Below are 21,222 nucleotides of genomic sequence, written 5' to 3' on the forward strand. Positions count from 1 at the left end.
GTTTTCAGCTACGCCTAGGAAAAAAGATGCATAAAGCAAAGGGAACTGGAGGTGTCATGCAAAGCTCCAAACCATCAGCAGGAAACTATGGAAATGTATAACACCATTTAATGCTTTTAAAAAGTGGGGGTTTTTTTAGGGGGGGGTCTTATCCCAAAGGGTCTTACATTGTATGATAAAACACACACACCGGTCACCCAATAGTACATCATTTACAAATAAAAGTCATTAAGCTTCCTAATATAATTTGAGTTATGGGTTAAGATTAAATTATCATTTTTAAAAGATGTATATGGGAAAGCAAGCAGGTTTAAGAACTCTGTATGGCAGCCATTTAAACAAAGAAGATGTCACTTGCTGTTCCTTCTGTACATCTCTAGGGGATCAGACCATATCAGACTAAGAACTGGGTCAGGAGCAACAGCAGCCTGCAAATAGCTTTTTGTCCTGTGCTCAATCTCCCCCATCCCCTGCCTTTCCTACTGAAATACTTTCCCATTTGATTCACCCTTAATGTACCTGCATTTTTTCTTACTATCCATCACCTTATCCTCTCCTAAAATTCCGGCACTTGGAACAAGGCAATGCAAGTTCTGCAGCAAAGATAATTGACTTGCCCCTCCCAATCACCTATCAACTGCAAGTCCCTGCTTTGCATTAGCTGGGTACCACCAGACTTTGCAGAAAGGCAATCAATAAATAGCAAATAAAATATTTCATGGGGCACATATATAATAGTGGTCCTCAAGTATACTGAGGTGGAACTTTCCCCCCCTCTTGCTGCAGAGGGAAGAACTAGAAATTGCAGGGAAGTAGATTTTGTCCTGTCCTAAAGCAAGGGTGGGGAATCTGTGGCCCTCCAGCTTTAGTTGGATTTACAACTCCCATAATCCCTGACCATCAGCCATACTGGCTGGGACTGATGGGAGTTAGCATCCAATAACATCTGAGGGCCACAGATTATCCCCACCCCTGCCCTGAGACGTTTATACAATCAAGCAGCCAAATGAGGACAAAGCAGAACATATGGTGTGTTTTTAAAATTGCATTAAGCCTGTAATTCCTTCAAAAGCCATCTCGGTCAGATACAAAGGGTAAACAGATGCCTTAATTGCAGGTCTCCCACCTCACATGAGGATAGAATGTCTTTGGATATTTCTCTCCGCTTCACACACCATGCTAATTAATGTAACTCTAACGGAAGGATCCCAGAGTGATGTTTCCGTCTCCCCCCCTCCCCCGCTTCAGCCTGAGCTGACGCACTCAGTTTTTCTTAAATAATTAATCATCATTACTGCCTGCTGCTTGCTGGGTATGTGTTAGTGATCATCTCAGATCCCAGCATATTTACACCCGCCCAGTTCCTGTCTGCAGCTTGCTTTTGCTCTTTTCACAGGCTTTCATGTTAAGGTCTTCATTAACTGACAGGTTGTAGATTTCTGTGCCATCGTGCTTTGATGTCCTTTAAGTACTGAAGCACAGATTGGAAAGCACAGGCCTGTTTGTTGCTGCACCTTATTGGATAGAGATACAATATAAGGAGAAGTAAAGGAAACAGTAACAACACCTGGGCAGCCAGATCCTCTGGGGTTGGCCTTGCATAAAGAATCTGGAGGAGGAGGATTTTCTACTGTCCAGCTAGGTAACCACTGCCCCACTACTGATATTCCTTAAGCGAGAAATCCAGTTCCTAGCTCCTCTCATTATACAGCTATGACCTACTTGTTGATTTCCTCTCTGTGACCTCAAAGTGTGGAACTCTTCTCCCATAATAATAATATTAATAATAATTTACCACTCTGGGCGGCTTCCAACAAAATATTAAAATACAGAAATCCATCAAACATTAAAAGCTTCCCTAAACAGGGCTGCCTTCAGATGTCTTCTGAAAGTCTGGTAGTTGTTGTTCTCTTTGACATCTGGTGGGAAGGCGTTCCACAGGGCGGGTGCCACTACCAAGAAGGCCCTCTGCCTGGTTCCCTGTAACTTGGCTTCTCACAGAGAGGGAACCACCAGAAGGCCCTCGGCGCTGGACCTCAGTGTCCGGGTAGAATGATGCAATAGCCGCCTCATACAGAGTCAGTACTGTCAACACTGACTGGCAGTGGCTCTCCAGGATTTCAGAATGGGAATATTTTCCATTCCTAGCCGAAGCTGCAGGGATTAAAGCTGCATGCAGAGCATGTGTTCCAGCGCTGAGCTGCAGCCCCCTGCACTTGAGGCAGATGTGCACTATAATCCAAAATATCTGGAGGGCACCAGAATAAAACATAAAAGGAGCCTTGCTGCTGCATCAGGCCAGTGGCCCTTGCCCAGCCAGTCTAACATCCTGTTCTCACTGTAGCCAACCAGGTGCCTGCCAGAAGGCGATGAACAGGACCAGAGCACAACAGCACTCCATTCAGTGCTTTACTGCTCCTATTCCCACCCCGAGACGTTCTAAGCCCCGCCTCCCGACGACGACCCCGCCCCAGGCTACTTTCACGCCCCCCCTCTCCTTGTAGCTCCTCCCTTCCCCTTCGGCCACGCCCCGTCCTCCGGGCCACGCCCCTCCCCGAAACAATAGCCGCCTTCTCCTTCCCCAGCCGCAAGCTCCGCGTTGGCCACGCCCCCTTTTACCTCAGGTTGCCGTTGGAGGCGGCTGCCTGAGGCGACGCGGCTTGCCGCCTCTCAGCGGCCTCGGGCGCTGGGACGCGGCAAGCAGCGGCGACGGCGGCGGCGGGTCCCTCCCACCCGGAGTCGCCCAGGCGCCTCCTCCGCTCCCTCCCTCGGTCGCCGCCGCTGTGAGTCACGACGACGGAGGGAGGAGGAGGAGGAAGAAGAAGAGCAGAAGCAGCGGCCGCCGCTTATACACACACACACCGTTCGGCGCTTCTCTCCCCTCAGGCGCAGAAGGAGGCTCAGTCGCTCCAAGTGCTAAGACGACGAGGGCACGATCCTGCCTCTGCTTCCCTCCTTGTCTACGCGGGAGGGCCACTCGAGGGCTCCTCCCAGACCCAGTAACAACAACAACATCATTATTATTACTAGTGCTGCTAATAACTGCCGCCGCCGCCACTTCAGGTAAGCGCTTTACGCCTCGCCTGGCAACAAAAGGCGCCGCGCGGTGAGTAGGCGACTGCTTGCTTGCTTGCTTTTTCTCTCTCTCCCCCTCAGTCCGCTTGGCTGCTCGCGCACGCGCGCTCGTCCGTCAGCCTGTTTGCGCGCGCCTGGTTGCTCGTTCGAATGTCCGTCCAGCCGGCCGTTGCTCGCGCGCCCGCGCCTCTCCCCCGACTCTCGTAAACGTCACTCCCCTTCAGCGTTCCATCTCCCCCCTCCCCCACTGCTTGCTCGCGCGCCCTCCGCCTCATCTCCCACCCACCCCCATTTATCCAACCATCCTTCCCCCCCCAAAAAAACCCCTCATTTCCTCTAAGCAGCACCACCCACCGTCATGGAGTCACTCTTGCTCGCTTGCGCTCTCTTCCCTCACATATATACATACACACAGCGCTAGAAGCATCGCTAAGTACTTTTAAAAGGTGGGGTTCACACAGGCCCGTGAAACGAAATAATCGTATGGTAATTTGTGTGCAACGTATAAATTTAGGGGTTAGTTTCAGAGGCGGTGGGGTCCTGCTTCTGGGCATCTGGTTGGCTGTTGCGTGGACAGGATGCTGAGCTAGGTGGGTCTGATCCAGCAGCAAGCCTCTTCTCAGGTCAAATCCATGGTATACATTGAGAGCATATTCAGCACACACTTCCTCCATAGAATCCTGTTAACTGTGATTTCTGCCCCTCAGATACCATTTTCAGCATCCATAACAAACCACAGTTCCCAGGATTTGGGGGTGGGAGAGTAAAGTAATATGCTTTAAATGTGCACTGAACATGCCTTAAATGTATACTGTGGATCTGCCCTTGAGGTTTTTTGGCTCTTGCTGCCAGGGCTTACTCTGAGCTCTGGAATGGTAAGGATGGATGGCTCAGCCTCTGTAAATCCATCCCATATCATATATATTTTTTGTCGATTAAAACAAAACATGAAAAATTCACATTTAGATTGTATACATTCATCCCCTAAGAGACGTTTTTGCATGCTTTCATTTCCCCTAAGTATGCCTTTTCTGTGAAATGTACTTATGCCTTTTCTTAATAAAAATGGTATAAACTGCATTGCCAAATTCATACACTGGCTGATCCACATATAACACTGGGACCAGCAAATTAGGTTGGTTGATTTCAAAATGTGGATCAATTTCTTTTCCATTCCTATAGGATGCCAGCAGGGTTTTAGGGGCTGTTCTACACATTTAAATTAAAACAAATCTTTTACAACAACGTGACTTTCACACATGAGCACATTCATCTCTAACACCACTTCTCCTTCCCATCTTCATCTACTTTTTTCATATACGTACTTATAAGTCCCTGTCACCAGTCAATGCCATCTATACCCAGTCCAGTGACCACAGATCAACACAATGTTTGCCACAAATAGAAAGCAATGAAGGATAACTGCGGCCTTGTCGTGAGTGAGCATTGAAGCGTGCTCAACAACTTTGTAAGCAAAGAAAATTTTAAAATGTTAAGTTTAATACTGGGGTGGAGGGGAAGGGTAAGTGATCTGGGAGTTTGGGCTCCCTGGGCCACCTGTTAACAATGACTCTGGTCAACACAGGATGCACCAATCTTACACCTTCACAGCCTGCTTCTCTTCTCTTCCTAAATTGTGTTCTCCAAAATTTCTGAAGAGTGGGTTGGTGATAAACGAATGTTAGCTGTTCCATCTACAGGAGAAGTACTTCAGGTACATGTGCAAAGGAGGGGGTTCTTCTCTGTGGTAACTGAACGGTTTTATTTGACTTAGTGTTGATGGTTTGTGTAGTAGTGTGTCAGTAACTTTTATGTTTCTTTGTGTACCATCCTAAAATCCATTTTTTGGGGTGAAGGACAGTTTGTACATTTCAAAAATAAAATTAAGACAAAAATAAGTGCTTCTTCACATAGCACATAGTTAAATTAAGGAATTAGCTTGAAAGGGTGTAGTGATAACTACCAACTTGGACAGCTTTGAAAAGGGGATTAGACAAATTCATGGAGGATAAGGCCATCAGTGATTACTCCCTGTGATGACTATCTACCCTGGTATATAAGAGGCAGCATGCCTTGAAAAACCTGCTGCTGGGGAACATGAGCCAGAGAAAGCTATTGTTCTCATGTGCTGCTTGTGGGCTTCCCAGAAGCATCTGGTTGGCCACTGTAAAAACATAATGCTGGACTAGATGGGCCACTGGTCTCATCCAGCAGGGCTCTTCTTATGTTCTGATGTTAAAGGAAAGGGGCTTTTCTGTGGTGGCACCCCTTACTTTGAATGTCCTCCCTGAGGTGGTGCAGCTTGATAACACTGCAGTCTTTTCAGTGGCAGGTCAATAAACTCTTTATTTGCTGAAGCAGTTTTCAATGGTTATATCTGCTTTATAGTTTTATAATTTGCTGCCTCTTAGTTTTATTACTGAATGTAGTTATATTTATATTGTATTATACTGACCTGGTTTGTGCTTAATGCTAAGGTGAACGGTAGTTTAGCCTTAGGTAGTGTGGCAGCGGCGGCAGCAGAACCTGGATAGGAGTGAAGCAGCCCCAGTTTTTGCTCATTGTACCTGCACACTTGCTTTTTCATGTTTACCCATGGTTTGACTTGGCATTATGTGCAGATGGGGCAACTGTATTATTGTAAACCATCCTGGAATACATCAGGAGAAAGAGTGGTTTAGATGTTTTTTAAAATGAAATATTATTTTGGAGGGGGGTTGATGATGATGAAATGGGTGTGTGTGGGAACCTTACTCAACTGGTTCAACCTGTTGTTTCCAGTGAGCTCTGCCACTAGTTACTCCAAATCAACTAGTTTAATTCTTAAAAAAGCTAAAGCAAAAAAGTAATAATCTTAATTCACCCACCCAAAAATCATTTGTTCAAAATCTTCTTTTTATTTCCTTCTCTTTGGGTGATTTCTTCTTGTATGCTTCCTGCAGGGATTCCTTCAGGACTGTCACACCTAATGTTTCCTCTCCATCTCCTAAACCTTTGTCTTACACACATGCAGAAAATTATCCCACGCTTTCGGAATCCTGTCCATTTTTTTGTGCTGCATTCTTTTAAGCATGCAGGGGGAGAAACCCAGCTGTAGTTCTCTCTTTACTCCTCTTCTTGCTCTTACAGCAGCATCATAAGCAGCTTCACCTAAAAGTCATTTGCACGGATATGGCTGCCACATTTCTACATGACTTTCTGTGGTCAGAGATTTCAAGGAGCTGGTGGTTTGTAAACAATTTTTTTTGTTGTTTTTGCAAAGCTGTCACATATTCTTCATAACTGGTAAACTAAATGACCCCTGTTTAGAGCCAGAATAGTAGTATTTCCTAATCCCTTGCAGATTGCTCCAGTCCCACACCTGCTTGAACTTGCTGGCAGCACTGCTAGGCCCTTCTTCCTTCTCTTTTTCATAAAGTTTTTTATTTCATTTTGAAATGTATAAAAAAGAAAAGAAAAATAACTGTAACCAAATACACTGGTATCTCGGGTTACAGATGCTTCAGGTTACAGACTCCGCTAACCCAGAAATAGTACCTCGGGTTAAGAACTTTGCTTCAGGATGAGAACAGAAATCGTGCGGCAGCAGCGGGAGGCCCTATTAACTAAAGTGGTACCTCAGGTTAAGAACGAACCTCCAGAACAAATTAAGTTCTTAACCCGAGGTACCACTGTACTAGACACAGCAAACAGAAAAACAAGACAAATAACTATGTATAATAAGTGTATTTGTGCATGGATTGATTAACAATGTCCAATTCCAAAAGAGGCTAGGGTTCTCTTCTGATAAATAGTTGGCGTCGAAGAGTGTCCAGACCAATATGAAATTATTGTATATTTGTGCACCAGAATGAAAAAATGGTATCTTGGCTCATTTGGAACCCCTGATTCTCACAACTAAACCCTATGGCACAAGCCACAGGAGACCAGCCAAAGCGCAGGTCTCACTAATTCGAGAGTTCAAGTCTGGGCAAGGAAATAGCTTGCATCCCAGTGGAAGAATCCTTTTGGGGAGGACCCACAGGTAGAGTACCTGTTTTGGAAAGGTCTATGGTTCAGTCCCCTGCATCTCCAGTTAAAAGAATAAAATAGCTGGGAACATGAAATAAATTTCCATGCCTGAGACACTGCCCATCAGGCTAGGTGGACAGATAGATACAGTCTGACCTGATTTAAGGCAGATTCCTCTATCTGGCAGCCTCCTGCCACACCCATTTCTAGTCTTTCCTCCGGCAGTTGGCTCTAGACTACCAGTTGCCGCTTTGTATGTTGCATTTTCAGATGTACATTTAAAACAGGTGAAACACTTAAAGTGAGAACTTGGCAAAGAAGTTAACACCATTGCTTCACAGCCGGGTGTGACAAGCAGCAGATATTTGCTGTATGTTCACTTTATGTTAAATCCAGACAGTCCTTTGCCTAATGAGCAAAGTTACCCACCTTTTCCTTTTCCTTTTTTTTTTTTACTTGTGAATGGTACTGTCTTGTGTTTAATGTTTCAGATGTCTAATATGTTGGCATTTATGCATGAGGTCCTACTTCTTCCCCTTTTGTACTGTCTGAAGCAGCTTTTAATTCAGAGATGGGGAGACTGTGGCTCTCCATATGTCATTGTCTCCGTTTCCCACCAGCCACAATTAGCAAGGCCAAAGGCCAGGGATGTTTTAATCCAACAACAGCTGCAGGCGCACATATTATCCATACCTGCTTTAATTGCTGACCACACCTCTCTTCATATTGTCTACATCTTCTTTCAAGATTTCTCCCCCTGCCCCACTTCAGAACCATTTTGTTATGTCTGAGATTGCACAATCCTATCTCTTAACTCGCTTTAGGATACATTCTCAATGTCACTTAAACTCAGTGCCCTTAAGCCTTCCTTTGTAATTTTAATTAATATTATTTTAAAAAACGACATAGGTAATCTATGGGATTTTTTCATATATCTATGCTCTAATTTGGCTGGCTCCTCACATGCATATGCTGTGCACGAGCAGGGGACAAATGTATGAAGCTACTCTCCTCTCATGTTGCTATGCCCATCACCCTCCAAAAGTTGGAAGCTTGAAGTGGGGGATGTTCCCTGCCTCAAACCCCAGAGAGCCACAGCCAGTTAGCAAAACCTTCTGAGCTAGGTGGACCAATGGTGTGACTTGGCATAAGGCAGCAATGGGCACAGAGACGTGGTGTGGGAGCGGGGGAGGCTAGAGCTTAGCATGTTCAGCCTGCTCACATGTGGCATTTGCATGTGAGCAGCATGCCTGAATGGGGCTGAAGTCTATGGGCAAAGTAGGAGTTCTAGTCCTAGTTAACTTGAGTATTGAACTGATAAGTTCTTCAGGGAGTGTTCTGCATATAATGTGAATATGCGAAGCCCCTTCTCCTCATGCCGTCCCTGCCCTTGCTACATTCACAGTGACATTTTCTGCACAAACGTACTTCATAAAAGTAAGCAAGAACTTGTATTTCTGTATCAATGATATTTTTCCCCAGGATTATTTTTAAACGTACCCTTTCATTAATGTCAAGAGCTGAGAGAAATATTGAATCTGTCTGCATACACAGGGTTGTATCCAACTAACTCCCACTCAGAGTAGACTTAACTTAATGAACCTAAGTTAGTAACAATCATTAACTTAATGGAGTCTACTCTGAGTAGGATTGGCACACACTGGATACACCCTAAACTGGATATATACCTTTGGCGTTTCAGAATGTGTTTATGTTCTGAATTAGGTTATTGGACAGTGGTCTAAAACAAATGCACTGTGTATCATCTCTATTTTGGGTCTAAGATTATTCTATCTTTTGTCTGCTTTTTAAATACAAGAAGGTAAACTCAAGCTTGAGAATTTCAACCTTAAAATAAGAATTGGAATGCATGAGCTAACGTGATCTACTTGCACAGTCAGAATTTCCCTGCAGTTATGTGTGCATCAGGTATTATAGTACTATTTCTTTTTTCTGTAGTTTTTATTCACTTTGTAAAAGGATGTTTCTTTCACTCAAGAACTTAAGTTTAATTAACATGCAAATTTATTAGATCATTTATTCTCAAATGGTTGGCTAATACTAAGCCATTGATTGCAGAAAACTTGTTTGCAATGCTGCCTGCATTTTGGGGCAAGGTAAAAAGAAGAGTATACACATGATTTGGGTTGGGAGAAGAGACTTCAGAATTTGGAACTGACAGGTGGAGCTGCTAGGCAAAAATGCAGTTTCTGGGTTTGGGAATTGTGGCTCAGGAGGCCTGGACATTAAAAGCCCACTGACATGTGCATTGAGATTTCAGCTACCTCATGTTGTAGAATAACATGAATTTATAAACAGTTGTGCTGTTAGAAACATTGTACATGGTAGCTTGTGGCTGACATCCTTGTCCAGAACAGCATGATTGTTGCACTTTCAAGCATAACTGGTGCTGTCAACAATGGAAGACTTATAAGTGAGTTTATATAGAGAAGGCATTGTTCAGCAGAGTACAGTCTTAACTTGTCTTGTGCCATTAGCTGTAACATATGGTAGAGAGATCAACAGTTAAAACACAAACCTCTTTCATTTCACAGAGGACATTTTCCTTCAGTGCATAAGATGCTTAAACCATATTCTTTTTGTCAGTAAAATTCTTAAAGAGCAGCTAAAGTATAAAATTCTGGTTGAACACTGAAAAAGGTCCTGTCTTAATTGTATGCAATAAGTCTCCAGAAATCCTCAAACTATAATTACCAATGAACAATGAAGTTTTGGTAACTAAGCTGTTCATGTGGGTTAATCGTGGGGTACATTGTATAATCTCTGTTCAGTTAGTGTGCAAGATAAATGTTCTCTAGAACAGACACTTCTGAATAAGTCTAGTATGATAAGTATTTAACATAATTAATGTTAATCCTGCATAATTCAAGTTTGTACAATGATTAATTGCAGGCTACTCCATAGAGCTTAGTAGTAACTCATATGACTCTTCAGCCTTATATCAATTTCACTTTCTCTTTTTGCAAAATACTAATGCAGTAGATTAACACTGATCAAGTCTTTCTCTTGGAAGATGTAAGAAGTATATATTTAATGTCCATGCTAACAAGTTATCTGTTACCTTTGGTATATTGGTTCTGCTGCATAGCATATTTATATATTTAACTTTGTCTAGAAAGGAAGGAAACTTCACCCTGCTGAGGACATTTCCTTCTCTGCTTTTTTTCCTTTTAACTGTTAGTGTAATGACCTAGTGCCATAAAACTTAAACACAGACAACTGCAGGTGGGAAATATTTTGATATATTAGTCTGCAGTTAAGGTGGAAGCTTCTGAGTTTGTGGAGAGCAAAGGAGATTGAGGTGACATCGACTTCCTGACCACTCCTGAAACAACAATGTGTAGCTTGGCTAATTAGTTTAATGACCCTCCAGTGTGAAATTAAAAGTGTCTTGTGCTTCCTGTTGATTCCCCGCCCCCCCATAGTATCACGATACTGCAGTCAATGATTTTTGTGGGGTACAGAGTGGTTAGTTTGGAAGGCTACCAAGTACGTAAAACTTTGGTGCCTACAAATTAGAAATATATTTTCTACCTGTGGTCTGAACAAGAGTTTTAAGAAAGACAGAGGAATAAGTTGACAAACATTAAAATTATCAACTTACCTTGATAATTAGGGAAATACAAAATCACTCACAAAAATGAGCAGATACACTGTTGCCATGTTTTATTTACACCAAATGATAATCTGCCACAGGTTTTATGCCTTTCTTAGTAACCAGAAGCACAATTTCAAGAGCTATATACTGATTTATTTTTTTAGTGGCTTTGCACTGATTAATAATTTGCCATATGTTGTAAGCAACCAAAGCATTTCCCAGTTGTTTCATTTTCTTGCTGACAACACAGAAACTGTTGACATATTTGTGGCATATGTTTTCCAAGCTGTCATAATGAAATAGTGTTTGAGAAAACCTTTGACATGCCCAGAAATAATGATTAATGCATGAAATGTCATGTGAGACATGATGAAGATAAATAATTACAAATTAAGTGTTACATTAGAAAATGCTTTATTGCCTTTACCTATACAGTATTATAAACAAAATCAAAATGAGTTACAAAACTTCTCTGGATGTTTATAACATAGGGCTGCCATATGTTTTATGGTCTTTCTTGACATTTTTGTAAAAAGAAGCTCAACAATGGGGTTTGTCTTAAAAAACCCAACAATTTTGGGGGTTTCCTTAAAAAAGCTGAAAAACATTTAGGGGGTCCTGGTTGTTACTTTTTGAAATATGGCAACTCAGTGCTTTAAGTACAAAAATTCACAAAATGTTTAGGGGTATGCGTACCCCCAGGAAAAAAGCACTGTGGAAACCCTATTATGACATGCCACAAAGCTTATAGTATGCCCTTTTTGAGTTCTGCTAAAATTGGCCTATTTATCTGTAAAGTATTATTGCACTCTGCTTCATATCCAAGGATCCAGCTCCTTTCAGACATTACTCAAACTGCATAGAGAGACAGAGATAAATGTGAGTAAGCTTATGGGTTAGTAAATGCTAGTTTTTGTTTATAAGACTGACTAAATAGCTCTATACATTTTTGAAATTTTTTATTGATTCACTTATTTAGTCTGACTCTCCCCATAGATTTACATTCCTTGGGGATGGATCAACACAAGCAAGCTTTTCAGCCCTAGTTTTCTGTATAACCAACACAATTTTGGGTTTATGAATCTTTAATATCAACCCTCCATGCTACATGGCAAGCTGCTTTTGAAAATGAAGTGGGGTTTAAAATAAAGGAACAGTTGACTATCCACAAAACTGATAACAATTTCTTGTTTTGTTTTTTGTTTTGTTTTTTGTTACCAATTATATGAGGCTTCTGGAAAGATTGCAGGTCTTCAAATAGCAGGCATAGCAATGTGTTAACTATATAAAGATGGGCCTCATGGCTAAGGATAACTTGGTTTACAAATACAGTATTGTATTCTGTCCCATTTTTGTTGTTTTTCTGAAAGATGGAATAGGCTTCTCTTTAAGGAGGTGTAGTTGTCCATAATTTGTAACAAGATACCCCCTCCCGCATTACCAAAAATGTTTGGCTGTCATCCAGCCATGGAGAGACCTAAATATTACACAACTGTTTGACATGCCATTCTAGGGTATGGCGCAACAAGGCCTAGGCCAGCTTTTCCTGACCTGTTGCCCTCCAGATGTTTTGGATTACAACTCCCATCAGCTGCACCCAGTGCGAGTTGTAGTCCAAAAACATCTGTGAGAGCATCAGGTTGATGAGGTTGATTAAAACACACTTCTGCTTTATGTATCCAAATACTGCAGTTACCTGAAGGCAAAATGAAGTTGTAGCTTTTCTCTAGAATGAACACTGACTTTAATAAGGCTAGATATGTTGGCTGGCTGGCTGGTTGGCTGGCTGGCTGGCTTGAAGTACAACAGAAGCTGTCTTTCTCTGCTGACAAGGTGATATTTGCAAAAAATGCAATAGGTTGCTTATGCCTTAAGGACAGAAGAGAGTAACAAGTTCAACAATAATTCACAGTTAACTTGACTCCATGTGGTCAGGCAACATTACCTAGGGGAGTTCTTGAATTTGACTTCATTAATGCTCTCAATGTGTTTTGAAATCTGTTCATGAAAGAAGCTATAGAAATTCAAAGATCATGACCAGGGGAGGAACATTTTCCCCCAATTTGGGTTTAGAAATTAATATATAGGTGACTGCAGCTTATTTTTTATTATTATTATTATTATTATTATTATTATTATTATTATTATTTATTTTTCATGGGAAGGACTGTAAAAGCTTTGTCTTAAAGTTGTACAGTATTAGCCACTTGGATGGAAACTACCATTGGAGAATTCAGTTTGAAGTCAAATGTAGCTGAAATTGTATACCAAGGGGCCTGAGCGTCCCTTAGAAGCTTGGTGTGTTCCAAAAAAACCTAAAAAATACAAGACATCAAGTATTCTCGATCTTGCTGTTCAATTATAAATGGATAAGTGTTATGAATTCTATGTTGCTGACATCCCTTTGGAGAAGTGAATTAATGCAGTCTCCAGCTGCCTGCGGTTGAAGGCCATGAATCACATTGAGTGAGTACAAAATAATCAGAAGTGTGGAATGGGTTTTTGGATTTCAGTTATTTGGTGTTTGTTGGAAGATCTCATTGTAAATAAACAAGTCTTGAAGATGCCACATCCTTTTGCCTGTTGGGATCATATTGTAACCATTAAAAGTGTCCTGCATAGCTGCAGAGATTAAACTGGAGAATAGCAGTGTCCATTTAAGGGAACAGCTTAGTGCCAGTTTTTAAACTCAGGCTTTTGTGGAGTAGAAAGGGTTCTCTGAAGGTAGAAAGGTTGGAAATCCTCTACTCTAGAATAACATTTGTTTATTCCATAAAACATCCAGTTCCATTGGATGTTATCCATCTCAAGTTCTTTGTCTCCTTGCTAGTGAGAGAGCTGGATAGAATGTGAGGATCGACTTTTAGATGCAGAACACTGTTTAAGTTTTATGTTAAGCATTTAATGTGCTTCTTTTTCTGTATAGTCAGTTTATTACTTGACAGTTAATTATGCATTGGTCACTTTAAAATACCAGAGGTAGAACAGGCTATGGTCTCTGACTTGGTGAAGTTATGCACTCTTAGTCAGGTTTACTTTGACCAGGGCTTGTGTCAAGAGTCTAAATCACTTTACTTGCTCCCATGAGTGTCAGCTCAGCAGCCCTTGTGTAGAAGCTGTGAGAATTGGTTGTGTGTATATGGTGCTCCTCTGCTGAAAATGATGATTTGGAAGAAGATTACTGTGGCTTCCTTCATGATAATAATGGTAGATATGGTAGTCCCCTAGCATACTTTTGATTGTATACATGACTGCAAGTAATGGCAGGTTCCACAAAAGGGTAACGGGCTGGCATTTAATCCATGGCTGAGATACCTGTGGAATTTGGCCGTGCCCCCTGAAACCACTGTGGCTCTCCATAAACTGCATAATGAGCAATACTATGCAGGCCTTGGTGGTGATGGGTCAGCTGTCGTACAGCTGTCTTGCTAAGCATTGCTTGCTTTTGGGACCTTAGTCATCTCCACACATACACACCCCACGTCTCCCCCAAAATATCCTGTTACAGAGTATTTGGGGATCCTATTTCTTGAAAGTCCATGTGTAGTTGAACATTTCAGATTTTTAGTTGAAATGAAAATCCTTATACATGGCCGTGTAGTCCTTGGATTCAAGGTCATCAGATACTGCACTTAGCTCTGTCACTGACTTTCTTTGTGGCTTTGAATGCATTCATTGGAACTCTGGGCTTCACATTGCTCACTTGTAATACAGGCAACTGCCTGGTTGCGTGGGGGCTGCGTTCCAGGCATTCGCACGTGTTGGCAGAGCGCACATAAGCCTGCCCCGTTATGCCCCCTTCCGGGTACAAAATTACCCACGTGTCAGCGGTCGTGCGTCAATTGAACATGTGCAAAGTGGTTGCCACCTGTATATATTTATGTTGGGTGCAAGAACATGTAGGCAGTGAGTTAGATCCAGACTTAAGTGGATCACCCTTTAGTCACATTTAAAACAATGAAACTTAAGTGTGATTAATGTAGCCCAGATCCAACCCACTGTATATGAAGAAACAGGAAACTGTGTCCAGCATTATTACAATCTCTGGGTTAACTTGTGTAAAGTGAAGAGGGGAGGTTGCTCATATTTTACTGTTTTCATAGGTGTCCTTAGTCAGAAGTGTTGGAATCTGCCTTTTAATGTTTATGTATGAGTTGCTTTAATTGGTGGATTGTTGTTGTGATACATTTAGGTTAGATCTCAGCTTGCAATTTATATCTGAGATCCTTTCCTGATACCTCCTGGTATCAAGGAGATATTTACTTTTTTCATAGAGTTTGTGGATTGTTTTGGACTACAACTCCTATCAGCCCCAGCTAGGACAGTTGTGCTTTTGGGAGCTGATGAGAGTTGTAGTCCAAAACATCTGGAGGGCTTTAATTTAGAGAAGGGTGCTTTGGTGTATCTATACTGTGTTCACAGCAATGCTTTGAGAACATCCTGCTGCAGTAGTGAGAAATAATAACAAAGTATTGTCTGTTAATAAAATGGATACAGCTGGAATGGATGTTTTCTGTAGTTCTAGCCTGTTCCTTTTCTCAATAATTCTGAAGCTCGTTTGCTGAGGGTGTGAAGCGGGTGTTTCATTTTTGTAGACATCAAAAGATCACTTGGTTCCTGTAAATGACCCTTTTGTCAGAGATGTCCTAGGGCTCTGTTACAGATTTAGAAAGCAAAGATAGCAGGAAGTAATTAGTGAAAAAAATTGTTAAAAGATTTTAAAATAGCTCTTTCTCTCCTCAGGGAATTTTCTCTTTCAGAGACAAGATGATACTTCTGACTTTTCTTTTTAATGTGCTTCTAGCCCTTCCTAGTGTGCTGCAGTGCAGAGGAGGGTTTGCAGGAATCTCAGCTGTAGTGTCCCCTCCTGATGGTGACATTCTGGGGATTAGTTTGGCATCTCTTCCAGATGCTTTGTGGGATAGTAGAAATAAGCTGACACTTGGGATTACCAGACTCTGACCTCTGATTGAAACATGTGTGTGTTCCTTAAATCAACAATTTTTTCAACTGGTGTTCAAGGAACCTTGAGGGTCCTCAGACATTTATTAGGTTCCTCTGTAATCACTAATTGCAGACAAGCTTTCCTGAATGACAGCTTGCCCTCCTGCTACTGATATTTTCTGAAATGCACAGCTATAGGGAAGGGTTGGGTGTGGTTTACAGTGTACACTTTGGTCTCATTGTTGCCCTGCGTGAACTAATAGGCTTGGGCAGAGACTTATGTGAACTGCCCCCTTGTAATAGTCTTGTAAATAAGCCCCCACGAGTTAATAGCATGCAAAAAAGAGAAGAAAAGAAAAAGAATCACTAGTCTATTGGGGGCTGGCAGAAGAGGGACTATGAGCTGCATTTCTGTACTGGGTGTGGAAGAGGGGACTTTCCTCCAGCAGCCTGTTTGGTTTCTGTGCTGGTTCCTCTGCCATCCTGTTCACCTGTCTGCATAGAATTTAATGCACTTGCCTGTGTGCAGTTCCTGGTCGTCGTCTATGGTTATGAGGCTAGTTCTTAAATACAAGGGTGCCCTAGGCTGCTATAGAATACACAACGGTTCTGTGGCAGGACACAGGGGTTTCTAGGCAGGCAAGTCATTGAGGAAAAAGTTTGAAACCAACTGACATCAACCCCAGTCATGGATTTTGAAATCAAATTGTACCATGTAGTTCTATAGTCGATGACTGAATTAAATTTATTGTACTTCTCACCCATGTTAGGTGACTTGCTAAACTTGTATCTGGGTTATACTGCTTCAGGCTACAGATGACAGCTCATTTGATAGAATAGTCATTCCTACAAAAAAGAAAAAGAAACTGAATCCCTACACCTACAAAGCAAGTTTGCTTGGAATAAGCAGTTCTGTCTTAGGATTCTGTCTGATATATCACTTTTCTCTGTGGGGATGTTTGTTTGTTTGTTTGTTTGTAACATTCCATCAGGTGAGCACCCCCACCCCAACCCAAGCAGTATGAAATTGAGCAATCCAGACACAAGTTTACCACCTCCTCTACTGTTCTTACTACTATGTTTTAAATCAATCACATCAACTGTCCCCACAATCCCTGGTCATCTGCATAGTTATGGTCTTGCTATATTAGTATTTTTGGTGCTTTTCAGACAATTGTTTCCCAAAGCAGCTCCTATCAACAGTCAGTGACAGGCCCTTCTATAAAGCTTACAAGCTAAAAAAAAAGAAGAAACACAAGGGAAGAGGAGGGAGTGGAAAAGGCAGAGGAGGGAGATCATTCCACCTGCATGTCTGTCTTGTGGCACAGAAATTAATTTACCTTCTTTTGATTAAACTCTTGATTTCTAGTTACAGAAGCTTCTTTTTCAGCAGCTGAGAAGTTTGATTTTGCTTCTGAACAACAAAGCTTATTGAAATGGGGTACAAATAAATTACAAGGAAGACAACTTATGCTTTTTGTTAGACAATACTTGATTGAGTCCAAAATATTTAGCATGCCTTAATCTGTGTTAAGTTGTATATTAAAATCACTGTTTTGTTTCCACAGGGTGGCACTTTGCAGTGTTTCCAAGTTGTGATAACCAAGGCGAGGCGAATAGTCCAGGGAGCTTTTCTCCATCTTAACAGAGCCAGGTAAACTGAACAAGCAGCCTGAACCCAATATTTTGTTTTGAGCTCCAGTATGCATGATGAAAGTAGTGTAGAATCTATGTGACAGCCTCTTGTGAAATGTCGCACCTGTCCGTACCCTCAAGGCCTGCTACCAACATTCTTGAGATACTTAGGCTGAGAATATTTTGTTCATAGAAATGGGGCTCTTAAGTCCTGAAATGATCAATATATGTGGTGGTTCCATTCATTAGTTCATGGTATTATTATTTCATGCTGGGGGTGGGGGGAGGACTGAGGAAAGAGTTTAGGCAGTAAACCTTGCAGGGGAAACAGCCAGGGGCTGCCCTTGAGCCTTCAAATTATACAGCAAGCATAACTTGATTACAATTTATTGTATATTGGAAGATGCCATGGGCAGCCTGCCTTCACCCATGTAGCTTGGATATGTCTTAAAGCCAACATGGTAGCATTTGTACAGGTTTCATGTTGTCTTTGTGAACAATTTCAGTGGGCTACTTAAAACCACTTAGTTTTACATATCCCAAATAACCATAATCACCCCTGTATCCCACATTGGTGTGTAAAATAGATGAGTACCACCTTTTTAAGTTCATGCATCAGTTAGGACTGTAGGAGCCTATAGAAGAGTGACTACCCCTTGATTGCTGAATTTCTTCCCTCTGAGGACTCGGCAAAGAGAGTCTTCTAGAGCATCATCAGAAAGTGAGGTAAAATGTATACTGGGAGCAGAACAGAACACCATCTCTTGATAGTGGCCTGGGGATAGTGGCCTGGTTCTCACATCACACTAAGCCAAACCATGCAGGCTCCCAAAGAGGAGATTGTGGCCACTTAGCTCTTCCCCAATTGTTTTGCTCCTGTTGTATACTGAGCTAAGCCATGGTTTGGCTTATGTTTTCAATTGGAACCTGACTATTTAGCTGCCGAGTCCAGAGGAGGAGGATTAGCATGATTAGCTTCCCTGCATTTGATCATTTTGCCTAGCTTTGGCTGTTTTGCTGGATGGTAGCAATCATGCCTTGCTTCAATGCCCCTATAGCAGTAAAGGTTTGTCTTTTATCTAAACCAGGGGTTGTCAACCTGGTCCCTACCGCCCACTAGTGGGCGTTTCAGGATTCTGGGTGGGTTGTAGGGGGTTCTACGTCCCAAGCTGAATCCTCCTTACATTGAGCATTGGTGGTCGGTAAGGAAATTTTACCATCAAGAAAGATGCATTAGTGGGCGGTAGGTATAAAAAGGTTGACTACCCCTGATCTAAACCACAGTGACTTTAACATTCAGGGACTTGTAATTATGTTGTCAAGTTTTCGTCTGATTCATTCATTCATTTTTCTAGTATATTTTGAGGCACAAGGTTTATACTATCATCCTTATTGGATTGCCGTGTTGGCAGTTCAGAGATAAATGCCATTCAGCCACAGCCTGAACTGAATAATCATAACTGTATATATATTTTTTTCTGTTTCCTTTCCCTTTTCCCACTTCTAGTCTACTCTTATTTTAATTCCTTCCACCTTAGGAATGAAGTGAAAGGAAGGGTACTGTTCACCTTAATGCAGGGGTGGGAAACTGCAGCCTCCAGATGTTACTGTATGCATCTCTAAGTAGCATAGCCAAAGGTCAAGGATTACGTGGGTTGTAGTCCAGCAACACCCGGAGGGCCACAGATACTTCACCCCTGGCTTAAGGTTACCTGCTGAATTGTGCAAAATTTGTCTGAGGGATGGGGCTGGTGTTTCTTGATCCCGGTAAGTGGTGCCACCTGCTGGAAAATTAATCACAAAATGCTCATTTTTTCCCTTTTAAAAAGCTATTTATGTGTTTCACCTGTTGGTGGAAAGAAACGCCTTCCTTTTAATTTCCAGAGTGTCTGACCTGTTCCATAACTCCGCCTATAGTCTGTTGGGATATATCGTGGCTTTAGAACACATTATACCAACATTCCTTCACCTGGCCCTTCCCACCATAGGTTTCCCTACAAGCTAAATTAAGAGGCATTGCAGGACCCTTAAAAAGTTCTTGGGCTTTGGCAGGTCTCCGATTTAGAGTTCCACATTTGTGGAGCAACCACCCAAATTCATGGGCCATTGTTGGGCAAAGTGAGATCTTCTGTCGTATAGTCAACAGACTGGTTCCTGAGGTCACATGAGAAACTGTGTGTTGGCCTCAAAGGAGTTAAGATTATAATACGTGATGGTGCCAGGAAGGTGCAGTGACATGTGCCATCTTGCTATAACTTGCTCCATCTCTGAGGAGGAATGCTTCCTTCAAGATCTGGCTAATTTTGAAGCCTTTGGAGAACTTCCCATGCTTATCTGTTGATAGGTCTAGAGTCACAGTAGATGAATTTGTTAGAGCCTGCTCCCTAATATCCTGATCTTGCTTTTAATGGGCATTTATTGCCCTTTGAAAGGACAGCTGGGTCCTCTTGAAAGATTATGACTTATTTCAGATAAAAATGAATTGCCTAAGAGCAGCAACATACACTGCAGTTGCCAAACAGGAAACTAGTGAGCTTTTGGTTAAACTGTGCGCAGATTGCCAGAACATAGTATCACTTTTTTATTTTGTTTAAACAAATGATATAGAAATTACAATGCACCCAATCAAATATGGATACTACATTTCATTCTCCTTGTATGGTTTCTTGTAGGTGGAGCCCTGCATGCTTTTCCCTAAGCGCAGATTGCATCTTTGATTTCTCCTTCCTTGGCTGTTTTTGATTAAACGTTCTCATAGCCTGAGATTACTAGGCAAGCAGGTAATGTTAGCTCTTGGTCTATTCTTAACTTCTTTTTCTTCTTATAAACTACGATCCATTCTGTGCAGTTTGGAGGAATTGAAAGGCTGCATGGATAAACTGTCATCTGTGTGTGGTATCTTAATATAGCTAAGAGACATTCATATTGGTGATTAAGCTAGCAATCAGGCTGAATGTTGCTGCTAATTCATTGTAAAAGTTTATTTGTGAATATATTTATATGCTGCTGTCTCATAAAAATATATCCCAGCAGCTTGCAACAATATAAAAACATAAAACCAAATACAATGGTACCTCCGGTAACGTAATTTCGAGTTACGAACACGGCAAACCCGGAAATGTATACTTCTGGGTTTCGCCGCACCGCAGAAGCAACACCTTCAGATACGGACTTTTTGGGGTAAGTATGGACCCCAGGACAAATTAAGTTTGTATCCAGAGGGTCCACTGTAATAAAAAGTTAAAAATAAGTTAAAAGCAAAAAAGAAATAAAAAACAAACCTCAGTGAACCATTGTGGGGGATGTACTCTTAATTGCCTGCATAGGCCTGCAAAAGTTTTCAGCAGGTGTTTAAAAGTTTGCACAGAAGGTGCTCACTGAATCTCTATTAGCAGAGTGTTTCACAGGACTAGTGATACTAAAGGCTTGATTTCTTGTTGTCAAATGAGCCTGTTTGCCTCATGCTTCCCAAGGAAGAGTGACTTACCAGAAGAATAAGAAATCAAGATAACAAACTTTTTATAAAAGAATGCAAATTGAATATTTACAGATAAATTGCAAACAGATAAAAACATTGGCAGGATTATTGTAATAACCTGCAGTTTCGTAAGAGTATATATATAAGTAGATAATTAAATGATCAAATTAAATGAATTTAGATATGCAGAAGATATTAAAAAATAAATTTAAAGAACCACAGAAAGAGGGGGAAGGAAGTCAAACTTTGAAATGTTAAAATGATTGTAAAATTAGTGAAATGTATAAATTTCAAACTTATAAATATTTTTGTTTAAAAAAGAGTGAGTTCAATACCTGGTCACTTGCTTCTGTGTCAAATGCTGTTAGTTTGCCCACAGGACTGTAGCATTGTAACATGTTCTCCTGACAGCGTTTTGTTCAAGACAGCTGTAAACCATTTATTTTCCTGTGGAAAATGA

General features: G+C 41.6%; 1 protein-coding gene and 1 long non-coding RNA gene across 2 annotated transcripts in view; one reads left to right on the forward strand and one right to left on the reverse strand.

Annotated features, from left to right (window-relative positions):
- Positions 1-17,308, forward strand: part of LZIC (leucine zipper and CTNNBIP1 domain containing) — a 30,527-nt gene extending 13,219 nt beyond the window's left edge. The window contains exon 7 of the mRNA XM_083629017.1: positions 17,218-17,308. Coding sequence (XP_083485143.1) covers positions 17,218-17,294 — 77 coding nt within the window. The 3' untranslated portion in view covers positions 17,295-17,308. The remainder of the gene's footprint in view (positions 1-17,217) is intronic.
- Positions 1,033-17,307, reverse strand: LOC310769576. The gene is made up of 2 exons (XR_014551694.1): positions 17,216-17,307; positions 1,033-3,070 (listed from the first exon to the last, which is right to left on the reverse strand). It is a non-coding gene; the product is annotated as an uncharacterized lncRNA (long non-coding RNA).
- Positions 17,309-21,222: the final 3,914 nt, after the last annotated feature.

The sequence above is a fragment of the Podarcis filfolensis genome (assembly GCF_964270895.1).
Source record: "Podarcis filfolensis genome assembly, chromosome: 8".
In the NCBI taxonomy this organism is placed as follows: Eukaryota; Metazoa; Chordata; class Lepidosauria; order Squamata; family Lacertidae; genus Podarcis; species Podarcis filfolensis.